The following is a 16,732-nucleotide window of genomic DNA, read 5'->3' as shown; positions in this document are numbered from 1 at the left end:
AATCTAGTCTAACCCTTTCACTCTATACCTAAAAGCTAGAGAACTACTCCAGATCAGTCAGATCAATAGATTAGGCAGATAGGTGGAGAGGTAGATAACACAGACAGACATGAATAGAGGTGTGTTTAGTTTTGTTTTTTTAATTCACTCACCTGTTTTTTGTCAATAGTTACTTTGGCCACATCTATATTATCTCCCAAAGGTCCAAGTTCATCCTCTTCCTTTCTCTGATTAACAATAAAAATTTTTAAAAGGTTAACAACAAGGCATATTCTGTGTTTAGTAACATTAGTGAAACAGGGGATGATACTATATAGTTACAGATATGTAAAAACAAGATATAGACAAGATATTTGTCTATAAATTAACTTATAGATTCGGACAGAAGACACTAACCATGGTGAGCCATGAAAAATCTCTTGAAAGAGGTGAAACTCAAATTCTTCCTTTAAAGGAAGTTATAGGTTCCAAGAGAGAGGATATTCAAGGTGTAGGAGATAGCCTATGTGAAAGTATGGAGGTGGGAGATGGAATGCCATAAATAGGAAATGACAAATACTCCAGTTTAACTGAGACATGTGAAGTAAAGTAGATTTTAATTACCTTAGAAATATTGTCATTTAAAGCCATATATAACACCACTCAATCAAACTTTCAACTTACAATCATGGGGAGCCATTAAAACTTCTTGAGCAGAAAAGCAGCCACATAGTTAAATGCCTGCTTTGGGAAAAAAGTCTGGCAGATATGTGGATGATAAGCGGGGAAGAATTGAGGCAAGAAGACTGATTAGGAGTTTGTCATAATAATCTAGATGTACAGTGTTGAGGATCTTAACTATGATAGAGAATTTATGAAATGAATGATGTGAAGAAGATATATGCAAGAGATATTTTAGAAATAGAATTGATAAGACTTGGCAACTAATCTCCTATAGGAGGTGTGGAAGGAATTAAATTGATAGAATTTGAAGATATTTGTCATATTGGCAAGAGACTTCTATCCTAAAAAGATTATTGTATTTTAATTAAAAGAGATAATGATTATTTATGATAATTTATGCAAGAATTATTGGGAATTTAAAAAATGAAAATACTTATTTTTTAGGTTGGCTATCAAATTTCTCACTAATGTGGTATAATTCTACCTACATTCCTCAAACACTATATTGGTTATCTTAATACTAATATAATAATGCTCTTCAGATAATATATAACTTGGTTCTTCTAAAAATCAATGCTGTGGTTCTTTCCCAATAGCTACTACCTTTAAACACAAACAAAAATTATATAAATTACCCTATTTTATCCACTCAAAAAATTCAACCTATAAACAAATTAAAACATGTTTTTCAAATCTGTTTAAAGGTTAGTTGTCTGGATTTTGAAATTCTTTTTATTTTTTTTCTTCTTTTTGCTTTTTATTTTCAAAATATATGCATGGTTTTCAACACTGACCCTTGCAAAACCTTGGATTCTAAATTTTTTTCTCCCTCCCTGCTCCCCACCCCTCCCTTAAGACAGTAAGTAATCCAATACATGTTAATCATGTGCAATTCTTCTGTACATATGAAACGAATTTTCCTTACAGAAATACTGTTATAAATAGTGGTTAAATCTAGCTTAAAAAAATCTATTGGAACATAATGTTGCTGAAACAGAAGCCCCTAACTATTAAGTTCAAAACCCATAGTGGGTGGGACTGAGAAGCTCCAAAGGTTGATCCACTGGATTGGTCCTAGGAGGGTTTCTGTTAGTTCCTCAATGTACAGCTAACTGCAGGGGGCAAAAAGGCTGGATGCAGTTGCCCAGGCAGCCAGGTGCAAGGAGCTTGGGTCATGCTATGTTTCAAAGATCTGGGGCCCCAGGGGGATCTTTGTTACTTTCAAAGTTTTGATGAGTTCCAACCAATGGTTGAGAGTAATTTCCCCTGGGAGGTGATAACCACTCTATACATTTTCATTACAGGAACTTCTAACCAACTAGTCCCTTGATGCTTCTTGTTCCTTCTGCTTTTATGACAATACAGTTCCTTCCTTTGAGAAATGACTTCAGGTCTCTTGGGAATTTTTACCAATCAAATTGGCTCTCCGACTGCACTGCCGCAGCGATTTCTGAAGGGGGCTCTTATAACTATGGCACTGGCAGTTCTGTTGGTAGCTGGGGTATAGGGAGCAGTAGAAATAAAGGTAAAAAGGAATAGCACTGATTTAGGGGTAGAAATTTTTCCAAGTCATATGTTTATAATGAGGAACTGGCTATATCTCAACCTTACAAAATTTTTTAAGTTGAAACAGATGATTGTCAATTAGTCTATTAATAACTAAACAGGAATCTACTCTATGATATGCTGTTAAGAGGTCTTCTAAGCTCTGCCTGATGACTATTAGAGCTCAAAACAAAATAAAACACCATTATCCTTAAATAACCTATTTTTCTATATTTTTAGGAAGTCTTTCCTTATACCAAGACAAATTAATTACTTGTAATTCCTTCCTACAGTTCCTTCTAAGTTCAAACAGATCAAATCTAATTAATTATGTATTTTTCCAAGAAGCCCTCTATATAATTGAAGACAGATAATACATCCCCTGAAAGTCTTTCCCTTCCTAACCCAATGGAATTCCTCAGCTTACATATTCTTTAGTCTACTTACCATCCTAACTACCCTTCTATCAGGATGTTCTATTCTCCTTAAAATATGGAAATCTAAACCAAATACTTCATTTGTGGTAAAAAAAAAAAAGGCAGAATACAGTGAGACAATTACTCCTTTAGTTCTGAACAACATCAGATAGATATTAATGTAAATAAAGATAGTGTTAGCATTCTGGGGGCTGCCATGTAATATTGTTATCCCTCATTAATCTTCCAACCCACTAACACAGTTAGTATATTAACAATTCCCTTTTGATATCTGTGCAATTGATTTCTTTTTTAAACATTTATTCCTTTCAATTTCATTTTACTAGATTTGACCCAGCATGTCAGCCTAGTGAAATCTTTTTGGATGCTGACTCCACAATTCAATTCAACAAGCTTTTATTAAGTATATGCTAAATATACTTAATATATATGTTAAATGAAGACTTAAAAATAAAGTTATTTATTCATCCTAGCTCTTTTCATATGTAAATTTTGATTAGTATGTTGCACATGCCTTCATTAAAATCACAGGAAAACAAGTGAATAGGTCTATTCTGTTCAACAATTAATAGGACATTAAATATACTATTTGAAATTTTTAATAATACAATGTTAAATAAAGGAACATTATATGATGATCAACTATGATAGACTTAACTCTTCTCAATAATTCAAAGATCCAAGACAATTTCAAAAGATTCATGATAGAAAATGTTAGCCACATCCAGAGAAAGAATTGAATTGATGGGAGTCTGAATGCAAATGGAAGCACATACTATTTTCACTTTCCTTTGTTTTTTTTGGGTGATGATAATGTACAACCTATAATCAGATTGCTTGTTATTTTAGGAAGGTGGGAGGGAAAGAGAAAAATCTGTAACTCAAAATTTTACAAAAATGAATGTTGAAAACTACATGTATAACTGGAAAAAATGAAGTACTATTTACATAAAACATAATTTTACAAGTTGTTAAAAAAAAGCAAAAAAAAACACATTTTAAAAATATATGTAATGTTAATGCTTTAAAATTCCACATGATACTAATAGAAATGAATTTAGGCCTAGAGATTCTAAATAAAGATAGGATAAAAGTACCAATTTCTTAAGTATGGAATATGGCAAATAAGAAAATAGGATGCCAGGAAAACTTTCAACCAAAGAAAGTTTAAAGTACATAAAGATAATTAAAAAAATAATTTCCTACAACATTAAAAATTTCCTCAATCATCTTAATAATGTATCTTTATAACCATATAACTAGTTTGGTTTGGAGTTATTTTTATTAAGATGTTAACAATAAGCTTCAAGCAGTCAAAGTTGGCTTAGGTTCTTTAGCTCTAGGCCTTAGTTTCCTCATTCTGTAAAATAAAAGGGCCAGATTACATGACCATTATAGTACTATAATTTTTGTCTTATATTTTTTCTGTTAAAGCTTAAATGTGACTACTACTCTTTTAATCTAGTTTTTGAAGTCTCAAAGGTCTCAAGAATCTTTTTTTTAATTATTTTTTCCAAATACATGTAAAGAGTTTTCAAACATTCACCTTTACAAAACCTCATGTTCCAAATTTTTCTGCCTTTTCTCTCCCTCCTCAAAACAACAAGAAATCTGATATAGGTTAAACAATTATTCTATAGGTTAAGCAATTATTCTAACCACCTTTCCATGTTGGTCATGCTGCACAAAAAAAAAAAATCAGATCACTAGGGAAAAATGGAGGAAAAAAAAAAACCCCAAGCAAATAAACAACAACAACAAAAAGGTGAAAATATAATTATGTGATCCACACTTAGTTCTCCCAGTCTTCTCTCTGGGTATAGATGGCTCTCTTCATCTCAAGACCATTGGAACTGTCCTAAATCATCTCATTGCTGAAGAGAGCCACATCCATCAGAATTGACCTTCATATAATCTTATTATTGCCGTGTATAATTATCTCCTGGTTCTGCTCACTTCACTCAGCATCAGTTCATGTAAGTGTCTCCAGACCTCTCTGAAATCATCCTGCTGGCTGGTCATTTCTTACAGAACAATAATATTCCATAATATTCATATACCACAATTTATTCAGAGCCATTCTCCAACTGATGGGAATGGACTCAGTTTCCAGGTTCTTGCCACTACAGAAAGGGCTGCTACAAACATTTTTGCACAAGTGAATCCCTTTCCCTTTATGATCTCTTTGAGATATAGGCCCAGTAGAAAAAGTGCTAAATCAAAAAATATGTAGAATTGGGGCAGCTAGGTGGTGCAGTGGTTAGAGCACTATCCCTGAAATCAGGAAGACCTAAGTTCAAATCTGACCTCAGATACTTAATACTTCCTAGCTGTGTGACCCTGGGCAAGTCCTGGGCAAATCCAATTGCCTCAGCAAAAAAAAAAAAAAAAAAAAAAAAATTATGCAGAGTTTTACAGCTCTTTGGACATAGTTCCAGATTGCTCTTCAGAATGGTAGAATAATTTCACAACTCTATCAGCAATGCATTAGTGTCCCACTGTTCCCATAGCCCTTCCAACATTCATCATTTTCTTTTCCTGTCATCTTGGTCAATATGGCTCTCAAGAAACTTTATCTCAAAAGGTCACACTGATGTTTTACCCATAAAAATGATTCTTAGGATCTTTATATTTTAATGAGAGAAGTAGTAAGAGATAAGCAGTAAAAACTAGCATCGAAGCTCCTAAGAAAAACAGATCCCTTTAATGAGATCAGTTAGACTGTAGAAAAAAAAGACTTTAATACAGAAGACAAGATGAGCAAAAGTTTGGGGAATAAGGGAGAAACTTAAAGATATAAAAAAGAAACCATGATAGAATTTTATAGATTATGTTCAAGAACACAGAGACTTAATTCAACTTAATGCAATTCAAAAAACATTAACTAAATACTTCCTCTGTACAAGGCACAGTACATAAAGGGGAAAAAAACATCTTTTATTGAAAATCAAAAGATTTTTTCTGTTAAGAACCTGATATCCAGATATTTAGGGAGATAACAGAAATATATTATGACCAAGAGCTGTTCACAAGGATAAGAATAAGGAAACAATCAAGTTAAACATTCACCTAACATTAAGTTCCCACTAAGTTCTAGACATTGTGCTAATCTCTGGTGATAAAATTTAAAAAAAAAAAAAAAAAAAAAAAAAAAAGCCAGTCAGGCTAATGGGGGCAATAACATTTTAAAAGTTATGTAAAAACATGATACAGACAGGATAAACTGGGGCTAGTCTAAATGGGAAAGCACTGGTAGAAGGTGGGACTTTAGCTGACATTTGAAAGAAGCTAGGAGACATAAAGGAGGAAGGCAAGTAGACCAGGCACAGGAAAGAACCAATGAAAATGCTCAAAGTTGAAGGGGCCTTATAGGGCCTAATTTGGAATAACTAAATTTTAGACATAAGAGACAAAGAACATCTCAGATGAGCAGAATATCAGATAAAAGGCCATTAGGATAATAAAAGGTCTAGAGTGCATAAAGAGATACTTAGGAAGTTAAGAAAGAAGTTAAGAAAAGCCTCAAAAGGGAAGAATTAATCATCAGATATCTGAAGGGCTGGGCTGAGGAAGGAGGTTGGGTAAAAGGTACAAAGAAGTAAAAGTCAGGCTTGAGAACAGGAAAGGCTTGCTAATAATTAGATCTCTCAATCAGTGGAAGGAGCTGCCATTAGCATGGGTTGGTTTGTCTTTAAGAAAGGGCTAGATGATCTAACATGTATTTCAACATATTTAACATGTATTGGACTACCTACCAGCTAGGGGAAGGGGTGGGGGGAAAGAAGATAAAATGTGAAACAAAAGGTTATGCAAGGGTCAATATTGGAAAAATTGCTCATGCATATGCTTTGTAAATAAAAACCTTTAATTAAAAAAAAAAAGGACTGGATGAGTAGTTGTCTAGTGTGTTATAGTGAGGATTCTTTTCATGTATGAGTTGTACTAATGACAAATAGATCTGTGAGAAATACTCAGAACCCCCAAAAGTGAATGAACAGACTCAGGATAAGTGAAGCAGTTTAAAATTTTCAAAGCACTCCTGCAGGAGCAGGTATAAAAACTCCATAGGATTTTACTCACACAACAATTGTATCTTGTAACTTTGCCACCCCGTCCTTCCTAGTTTCCACTGGAGATTTTTCACATGTCTTTCCCACTACCTATACTCCTTAATATGTCCCCCTTGTGGATCATGCGTCCCATGTTCAGAGATGGTGACCCTCAGGATGTGTCAGTTAATATGCGTGAGGTTCATTAAGCAGGCGACCTTCCAAAATGCAGTTGTCCCATCCCTGAGGCCAGCAGCTTTGAGACAGTTTTAGGCCAGAGCTCCCTTTTCAGAAACTTGGCCAGATCCTTGAAAACTCCACCCTTCCCTACGATCCTGACTTGGTGTTTGAATAATTCTTTTATGACTGCAAGCACCTGTGCTGACCAAGTCTTTATAGCGAAGTCACATCTGTGCAGGGAGAACACCGTGTTCCCACCATTTCTCACAGGCATCTTCCAACTCTCAAATTATATGAATTGTAGACCACTACCAACTACACACCTTCACACCCAAGTTCACCAAGCCAGTCAACTAGCACTTACTATTTAAAGACAGAGTCAGAGCTGGAAGATAGGCATACTAACACACACATGGTGAGCTGCTCCAATTGTTAGGGAAATGGTCAGAAATTGCACAATGCGCTTGGGCCCAGAGCCCTCGCTGCTAGGGACAGACCTATATAGCTCAAAAACAGTCTCACACAACAAACATCCACAGTGGCATTTTTTTTTAGGGTAGCAAAGAACTGAAGCAAAGATTAAAAACTCATTCTACAGATGAAGAAACTGGTCTCAGGAGAGCTAAGCGGCTTGCCCAGGCCCCACAGCCAGGTCTTCCTGACCTCATCTCCCACCCAGTTGATCTCCTGGCCTTCATTATGTCTCTGGCCAAACTGAATTCTTTCTACAGCTTTTTGGGGTGTCTTCTTTCATTACATTGTAAGTTCTCGAGGCAGAGACTTCTCTTGCCCCTCTCTGTGTCCAGAGTACTTAGCCTGGTGCAGGCGGTTTGGTTCTTTATCCCCTACACTCTGTGGCCTCTCTCTATCTAACTCGGGGCTGGGGAGCCTTCTTTCCGCCAAAGGCCATTTGGATATTTATGTCATTTGCCTGCCATACCAACTTACCAACTTACAGAACTCAAGCAGTAGGAGGTGGCTTTCAGCTCACTGCCTGCTTCTGCCTGAGCAAATGATTTCGTGGGCCTTCTCTGGTGATCTCTGGTCTAAACAGATGGTAGTAATAGTAAAGAAGACCAGCACTGACCCAGTGCTTTAAGATTTGCAAAGCACTTTCTGAAAGATCTCACTTTTATCCTCACAACTCCTGGGACAGAGGTGCTATTACAATCCTGTTTTTCCACCTAAGGACATTCTAACAGACAAAGGCTAAAAGTGTGTCACCCAGGATCATCCAGCTAGTGAGCATTGAGGCTGGATTTGAACTCAGGACTTCCCGACTGCCAAATCCAACCCTCTACCCGCTGTATCTTCTAGTGATAGATCCAGAGACTGGGGAATAGCTAAACAAGCTCTGGTACATGAAGGTAAGTGAACACTTATATGCCATAATAAACAATGAATATAAAGAATTCAGAGAAGGATAAAAAAAACTTATTTGAATTAATGCAGGATGAAGTGAGCAGATCCAAGGAGGAAATATACAAATAATGACTACAACAACATAAAAATAATCAAAAGTCAAAATGAGTACTGTATAATGAAAAAGCTTGGTTCTGGACGAGAGTGATGAACACAAACCTCTCTTGCACCTCTTCAGAGGTCAGGGAACTGAAGGAGTGGTGGTACACTGCCTGTTGGGAGCCCTCCTTCTGGAAGAGGGCCAAAATGAAATCACTGTCACAGCGTGTGCAACCCGGGCCAATCCGAGCTCCGAGTGCTCTGCCACAAGTCGGACACAAATAGTCTCTCTGAACTTTGGAGGGGCTCTAGCTTTGCGCATCTCACAGTCAGATGAGAGAGAGTCTGGAGGGACCGCCCTGCACCTGCATAGCTGACAGGAAGCAGAGAGAGATTACACCTCTAATACCAGAACAATAGAAATCAAGGTCTTTGGACTACCTAAGGATAAATCCTCTCTCTCCTTTAGAAATTCCAGTCTGGCCTTGCTTGGACCTTTCTAGCACATGTAGTTCAGCAAGCACATATATGATGAATCTGGACTTTTCTCCATTCACTGTCCGCTGCAAATCCTTCTAGCACTCTAGGGAGATAGTGCAAAGGATACAGCACTGGACCTTGTGTCAGAAAGACTTGAGCTCAAATCCAATCTCAGACACAGCTTAGCTGTGTGGGTCACTTAGCCTCTGTTTACCCCTTAAAACAGGGATGATAACAGTACCTACCTCCCAGGATTGATGGGGATCAAATGAGATAAGATTGAAAAGTGCTTAGCACAGTTGTGGCCCATGGTAAATGCTATATAAAAATGGTACTATTATTATTGTTGTTGTTGTTCTAAATGGGTTTTTAAAACATTTTTTATTCTTGCCAAAGGATGTGATATGATAAATGCTAAAAAAAGAAATGAGGCTGGCATGGCTTTATTTAACTTTGGAAGACATTTGACTCAGGATTTAAAAATAGAATAGTGAAAGTGATGAACAGTCTAAGTATACTAGAGGCAAATATCCCCAAAGTTCTACATGTAATGTATTGCTACAAGAAAGATACTTGCTTCAGTGAATCAGGCTGCTCTGATCTACAAAAAGTATTCATTATATAACTCTAGACCAGGGAGGAGGAGGTAGGAAGGAAATAATATTGCTTATGAATATTATGTAATCTCTAAAAAAAAAAGGCTGGATCTGTCCCCTTAATATTTGCTCATTAAACACACACACACACACACACACACACCCCCCAAAGCCACAACAGCGCTTCTCCTTTCCCACCTCCTCACCTTCCAACATAGATGCGAGTGAAGGGTTTTTACAGAATTCAATGAAAGTAGCTCAAAAGAATAATGAGATTTAAATTTAAAGAATCCAGCACAGTCGGATTCTGAGGGATTATTTGTGCCCAACCTGTAGCAGAGGATTGTGAGCTCGAATTGGTTTGATCAGCCAGTCTAACACACTGCTGACTCTAACATAGGGATGTCATTTTGGTCCTCTTTTGAGAGTAAATAACCACCAAACAGCTAGGAGTTCAGTGAGACTGGTGAAGGGGAGAACTATATTTGTGCATTCACTTAAGACTAGTTCAAATAAAAGTGCACATGTTAAATAAGAAAATAATCATCAAGGAAAAAGCACTAGGCAATACCAGTATATTGAATATAGATATATCTCTCCCCTATGCTGGCTTTTTGCTTATAAAATGTAACCACTCATATGTATTTCTAACCTTTTTAATTCTATCTAACCAGATCCAAGGAAGAAAGTGAGCATTAATCAAGTATTTACAGATTGTTCACTATAAACACAATACTATCTTACATATATCAGGGATTCAAAAGTAATGTAATACATCAACTCTGCCCAGAAGGGGTTTACAATCTAATGATGGTAAAATTGACTCATATTAAACAACAATGACTAAAATAAGAAAACACAAGATCAGAGCAACTCCTGAATAACAATTCTGACTGAAATGTGGTCCAATGTGCAAACTTACTTTGTACACATAAAAAAGTTTTTCATTGAAATATTCTCAGTTGCATTTATGAGTAACAAATATCAGAATGCATCTCAGAATGCATTTAGTTTTGAAACTTTAAGGTTCTTTATAATATTACAAAGCCTGGAAGACTAGACAAATTCTAGACCAGCTTAGCCAATGCTGGGGAAGGAAGAGTTAAACAACATAAAAAGGAAAATAAACTCTACCTGTAATTTTTGTTTTTTTTCCACTGTTGGGAAGAGTTCCATCCAGAGACTGAGCAGAGTGAAAAGGTTGACTTTAGAAAGCCTTGGTATTTGACCTACAATAACAACAACAACAACAACAAAAACCTTAAAATATTACTAACACCAGGAAAACAAGCATTTCTGGCTTGTCGAAACTTTAATATTGCTGATGAATATGAAAAATGTGTAGAATTGCATTGTTTAACCTATATTGGATTGCTTGGAGAGAGGAAAAGGAGGAGGAGAGGGTGAAAAACCTGCAACAAAAGGTTTTGCAAAGGTGAATACTGAAAACGATCTTTGCATGTATTTGGAAAAATCAAGTACTATTAAAATTAAAAAAGAAACTTGAATGCTGCTTGCCTACTCTTCCGAGATGATGGGACCAGGAAGAGGTTAGAAAGAGGAAAAAGATCTTTCGACATCGCCTGCGACCAAGTCAGGTTGGCTCGCGGTGCAGGAGCGCTTCGCGGACCCAGGCGTGCTCGCTAGCGGCCGGTCCCAGTTGTCCTCAGCAGCAGCGACCCCCGCCGGGTTGCGCCCGGTTTCAATGCTGCGGCGTGTTGCAGCCACAGCTGCCAGGAATGATGCCGGCTACGGCACCCTGCGGCCAACGTAATTAAAAACTTATCACGGGACTGTGCACCAACAAATCCTCCCCAAGGGGGGGAGGGCGATTTATGTTTGTTTATATAACATATATTTACAGGCACTGGGGTGAAATGAGGGTCAGGAGGTCAAAGCACTACGCCCGCTATTACAGTGGGCGGAGCGAAGGTCAAAGGCTCCCGTCCGGGTCGTGGGGAGGTGGGTACGCCGGCTCCAGGAGAAAGCGGGGGAACATACTGCAAGACAGTGGATCCTGGAGCTCCAGAACGCCTTAGAGAGGCTGCTGGAGAAGCCGGAAGGGCAAGCCGGAGCTCTGAGACTCGGGGTCAGGGTCATGGTCAAGGCGTCCGGGCACTCACCGGTCATACTGCCAGTCTGCGTGCTCACTGATCGCCCAGCCCCCGCGCTCTCCAGATTTTGCATCTGATCTGCTTCTTTCATCCCGACCCCGGAGGTCTCTGCTGCCCACGGGACTCCCCAGCATCCGGCATGATCCTGGCCCCCCACAGGTTGCCCTTTTCCGCCTTGTCCCAGCAACGGTAAAGCAACTGCCGCCACGGCGCCCAAAAATAACGTCACCACCTCCCCCTCGCTGCCTGGCGCATCTCTGTGACGTTGCGGGGATGCCCGTGGCGGGTGGGGGCCTCAGTAGGATGTGGGGAGCAGGAAAGGGCGGGAAAGGGAGGGGTGGGTTTTGCTCCATCCAACCTTCTGTCAGCTCTAGGATCAGAGGTGAAAGGAATATCTGATTATTTATCTATATAGATAGCATTTCTAAAATCATAGCACTTATTTTGTCCCCGAGGAATTCAAGCCCAGGGTGATGCGGTATTATATGGAAGATAAGTGAGTTAAATGATAATATTTTTACGACTCATTATCATCATAAGTAAAATCTCCCAACTAACCAATGAGTTTTGAAAATTAAAGATGATCATTTCCAAAATATATAGAGAATTGACTCTAATTTATAACAAAGCAAGCCATTCTCCAATTGATAAATGGTCAAAGGATATGAACCGACAATTCTCAGATGAAGAAATTAAAACTATTTATAGCCATATGAATATATGTTCCAAATCATTATTAATCAGAGAAATGCAAATTAAGGCAACGCTGAGATACCACTACACACCTGTCAGATTGGCTAGAGTGACAGGGAAAGATAATGTGGAATGTTGGAGGGGATGTGGGAAAACAGGGACACTGATACATTGTTGGTGGAATTGTGAACACATCCAACCATTCTGGAGAGCAATTTGGAACTATGCTCAAAAAGTTACATACCCTTTGATCCAGCAGGGTTACTTCTGGGCTTATGTCCCAAAGAGATACTAAAGAAAGGAAAGGGACCTGTATGTGCCAAAATGTTTGTGGCAGCCCTGTTTGTAGTGGCTAGAAACTGGAAAATGAATGGATGTCCATCAATTGGAGAATGGCTGGGTAAATTGTGGTATATGAATGTTATGGAATATTATTGTTCTGTAAGAAATGACCAGCAGGATGAATACAGAGAGGACTGGCGAGACTTACATGAACTGATGCTAAATGAAATGAGCAGAACCAGGAGATCATTATATACCTCAACAACGATACTGTATGAGGATGTATTCTGATGGAAGTAGATTTCTTCAATAAAGAGATCTAATTCAGTTTCAATTGACCAAGGATGGACAGAAGCAGCTACACCCAAAGAAAGAACACTGAGAAATGAATATAAACTGCTTGCATTTCTGTTTTTCTTCCCGGGTTATTTTTACCTTCTGAATCTAATTCTCCCTGTGCAACAAGAGAACTGTTCAGTTCTGCACACGTATATTGTATCTAGGATATACTGTAACCTATTCAACATGTAAAGGACTGCTTGCCATCTGGGGGACGGGAAAAATTGGAACAGAAGTGAGTGCAAGGGATAATGCTGTAAAAAATTACCCTGGCATGGGTTCTGTCAATAAAAAGTTACTAAAAAAAAAAAAAAAAAAAAAAAGGAAAATGTGAGGACATATGGGCTTGATAATAGAACAATTAAATTAATTCAAAATTAAAAAAAAAGAAAATTAAAGGTGAGATTAATAAAACTATAAGCAAAAAACCCCACTCTACTAATAAAAAAAAGTTATAGTTTTTTAAAATACCAAAATAGCTAAACTACCCAGCTGACTTGATTTTTTTTAAAGAAAAAAAATTATATTGAAAATTAAAACAAAAACATTTGAGAAAAAATGAAAGAAATTATAAAAAACCATTTTATCCAAACAACATTATAATTAATAGAGAGAAATACTTAGGAAAAGTGTAAAATAGCCTGTTAACAAAAGAAAAAATAGACTTTACCTAAGTATCAGAAAAAAAAAAAAAAGAATAAGCCATAAGTGAACTCTCAGTTAAAAAGCAAACAAATTCCAGGGCAGGTTGGACCTGCAAGTGAATTCTATGAAACATTTAAAGAACAATTAATTCCAATACTATAAAAATTATTTGCACAGTGAAAAAGAAAGTGCCTTTCTAACCTCTTTATATTATGCAAATTATACAAATTTTCTTAAATCCAGGAGAAACAAAGCAGAGAAAGAAAATAAGACGAATACCCTTAATGAATTTTGATGAAGAAATTTTATATAAAATAATCAAGTAGACTACCGTGATATATAGAAAAATTATATACTATGATCAGATTAGGTTTATACCAGAAATGCAGGATTGGTTCAACATGAGGATTATATATATATATATATATATGAATTAAAAATGATGCGATTACATCAATAGATGCCAAAAAAGCCTTTAAAAAAATCCAACACCAGGGAAATAAATGGACCTTTTTAAAGTATGATAAAATATTTAACTCTAAGAGCAACACTATATGTATTGGAGAAGTTAGAGATCTTTCAATAAAATCAAGATTAAAGCAAGGGCTCCCATTATCACACTGCCATTTGATATAATTCTAGAAATATGAGATAAAAAAAAAAAACGAGGGAATAAGCATGGGGAAAGAAGTAACAGATTTTGCAGATGTTGATATATTTACAAAACTCTAAAAAGTCAGCTAAAAAGTAATTGAAGGAATTAGCAAAGTTTCAGGATATAAGATTAATCCATATAAAGCAATGTTCCTATATATAAGAGCAACAAAATCAAAAAAGAACTAGAATGAAAAAAAAAATCATAGAAGATACATACAAATTGCTGTGAAACACTTGAGAAGATTATTTCTACTAAGATTCAGCCAAGAAAAATGAATCTAATTATACAACACTTTTTTTTTGTGGAAATACATATCTAAATAATTACTCATGGACACATTGAACTAATACAATAAAAATGACAATATTACCTAAATTAATTATTCAATGCTGTGCCAAATTTCCAAAAGATATTTTATAGAACTAGGAAAAAACATTAATAAAATTCACATGGAGTAATTCATATGGTCCCGAATTTTTGGAATAATAATGATGGTGGTTCTAACTGGCTTTTTTGTTAAAGAGCAGGCCTCTCTCTTCGTTAGAGATTTGAGCAAAGGAGACAAGAATAGGGGATGAAGAAGGGGGGCGGGAGTTGAGATATGGAGTAGAAGAAAGGAGGGAACTTCAATTTTTCCAACAAAGTAGGACATGAGTTTCTCAGTTGAGAGGGAAGAGTGAGAAGTAGTAAGGGAATCTGAGGGGAAAAGAGGGATTACAGGGACGGCCAGACAGTCAGCCAAGAAAAAAAAAAAAAAAGAATGAAGCCATGCAACAGTGAGGAGTCTGTTGAAATTGGATAACATAAATTTGTAGTGATCTCAGTCTGCATAGTTGTATGTATGACTTTCTGTAGAAGTGCTTAGGAACCTGAGAGAAGGTAAAAGGCAGGGGTAACCCAGAGTTAGGGTTTGAGAAGGCATGACAGCCAATGGGACTGAAGGATAAATAGTCGTCTTTCTGACTCCAGATTCAGTGCTCTAGCAACTGACCATCTACCTGCCCAGAGGAGGTAGAATACTGTATAATACCAAATAATTAAACATTTCAATCACAGAAAAGGAAAGAGAACTAAATGTAATTGAATTATGCTAAAAGGAAAGAAAAAACAAACAATAAAAACCTAGTCCTGATGTATTCACAGGAAAATTTTGTCAAACTTTTAAAAAACTATCAATACTATACAGATTATTCTCAAAGTTTCAGACAAAACACTTTAGTAAATTCCTTTTATGAGATAGGGTCCTAATACCTAAGCTAGGAAAGATAATGCAAAGACAATCACAGTCAATAACATTAATGAATATTGATTAAAAAATGCTGTCAAGTGATCCACAGCAATTTAATCAAGAAATTATTCATCATACTTATCTAATCCATTTGGATGTAGATTCTTTTTGAGTAGGATTTTGTATTTCCAGTAATTATTACTGTGTTATATAATAGGTACCTAGTGAATACTTAGTGATTGATTAATTAAAATAGAATTTTTTATTTATTTTTTTTTATTTATCCCAGAGCTAAAGACCTTTGTGATGACATGCACTTTTGGGGACTACAATCAGTAGTAGGACTTAGGTTCCTGGTGGCCAACATAACTACATAACTATATATTCTAGTTCCTTATTAATCAACACAAGCAAAAAATGTCTTGAAATGCAATTCTGTATGAAGAATTAAGATTTCCCAAGCTTAATTCTCAGAGGGAAAACTCCTAGCATCTGTTAAAGCCTGGAAAGTGAAAGAGAAGTCTGAAACAAACTGCAGATTCTCTTAAATGGACCAGTCACTTTGTTAATAATAATGCTGCCAACATGAATTTATCTTTCAGGGTTTTCCACGCATTGTACTTGAAAGTATCTTTAGAAAAGTAAACTTGGTGTCACATTGATTAATAAGTTGTAGGATACAAATGTTTAAAAGCAGCTAGAGATATTTTTGCTGTATATGAGAGTTCATAGTGAAAACCAGTGCCAAAGATATTTAGGAATCATAGAATTGGAGAATATATAGTCAGAAGGAAACAGAAAAGTTATACAGTTGAACTTCCCAGGGAAAATCCCAAAGTCCCTAAACAACCTTATCAGATGATCAGATCCAGTCATTCTGGAGAGTAATTTGGAATTATTCTGAAAGAGCAACTGTGCACCCTTTGATCCAGACCTGTATCCCAAAGAGGGAAAGGGACCCACATGTGCAAAAATGTTTATAGCAGCCCTATTCGTAGAGGCAAGAAACTGGAAACTGAGTGGATGCCCATCAGTTGGAAAATGGCTGAACAAGTTATGGTATATGAATGTTATGGATATTATTATTCTATGAGAAATGATCAGCAGGATGATTTTAGAGAGGCCCGTAGAGACTTATATGAACTGATGCTAAGTGAAATGAGCAGAACCAGGAGATCATTGTACATGGAAACAACAAAACTATACAATGATCAATTCTGATGGACATGGCTCTTGTCAACAATGAGATGATTCAAACCAGTTCACTTGTTCAGTGATGAAGAGAGCCATCTACATCCAGAGAGAGAACTATGGGAACAGAGTATGGAATACAACTTAATATTCTCACTCTTTTTGTTTTTG

General features: G+C 36.6%; 1 protein-coding gene across 2 annotated transcripts in view; it reads right to left on the bottom strand.

Moving 5' to 3' along the window:
* The window catches only part of CDADC1 (cytidine and dCMP deaminase domain containing 1), a 51,708-nt gene extending 39,904 nt beyond the window's left edge, over positions 1–11,804 (bottom strand). Inside the window, exons 1-3 of one of the 2 annotated variants that reach the window (XM_051987352.1) lie at positions 11,535–11,804; positions 10,546–10,640; positions 153–227 (exon numbers count right to left, since the gene is read on the bottom strand). In XM_051987352.1, coding sequence (XP_051843312.1) covers positions 153–227; positions 10,546–10,640; positions 11,535–11,616 — 252 coding nt within the window. In that variant the 5' untranslated portion in view covers positions 11,617–11,804. The remainder of the gene's footprint in view (positions 1–152; positions 228–10,545; positions 10,641–11,534) is intronic. The other variant, XM_051987351.1, reaches the window with a different exon arrangement.
* Positions 11,805–16,732: the final 4,928 nt, after the last annotated feature.

The sequence above is a fragment of the Antechinus flavipes genome, chromosome 3 (assembly GCF_016432865.1).
Source record: "Antechinus flavipes isolate AdamAnt ecotype Samford, QLD, Australia chromosome 3, AdamAnt_v2, whole genome shotgun sequence".
NCBI classification, from domain to species: domain Eukaryota; kingdom Metazoa; phylum Chordata; class Mammalia; order Dasyuromorphia; family Dasyuridae; genus Antechinus; species Antechinus flavipes.
Note: the sequence above shows the minus strand (reverse complement) of the source record. Positions and strands in the feature narration are given on the sequence as shown.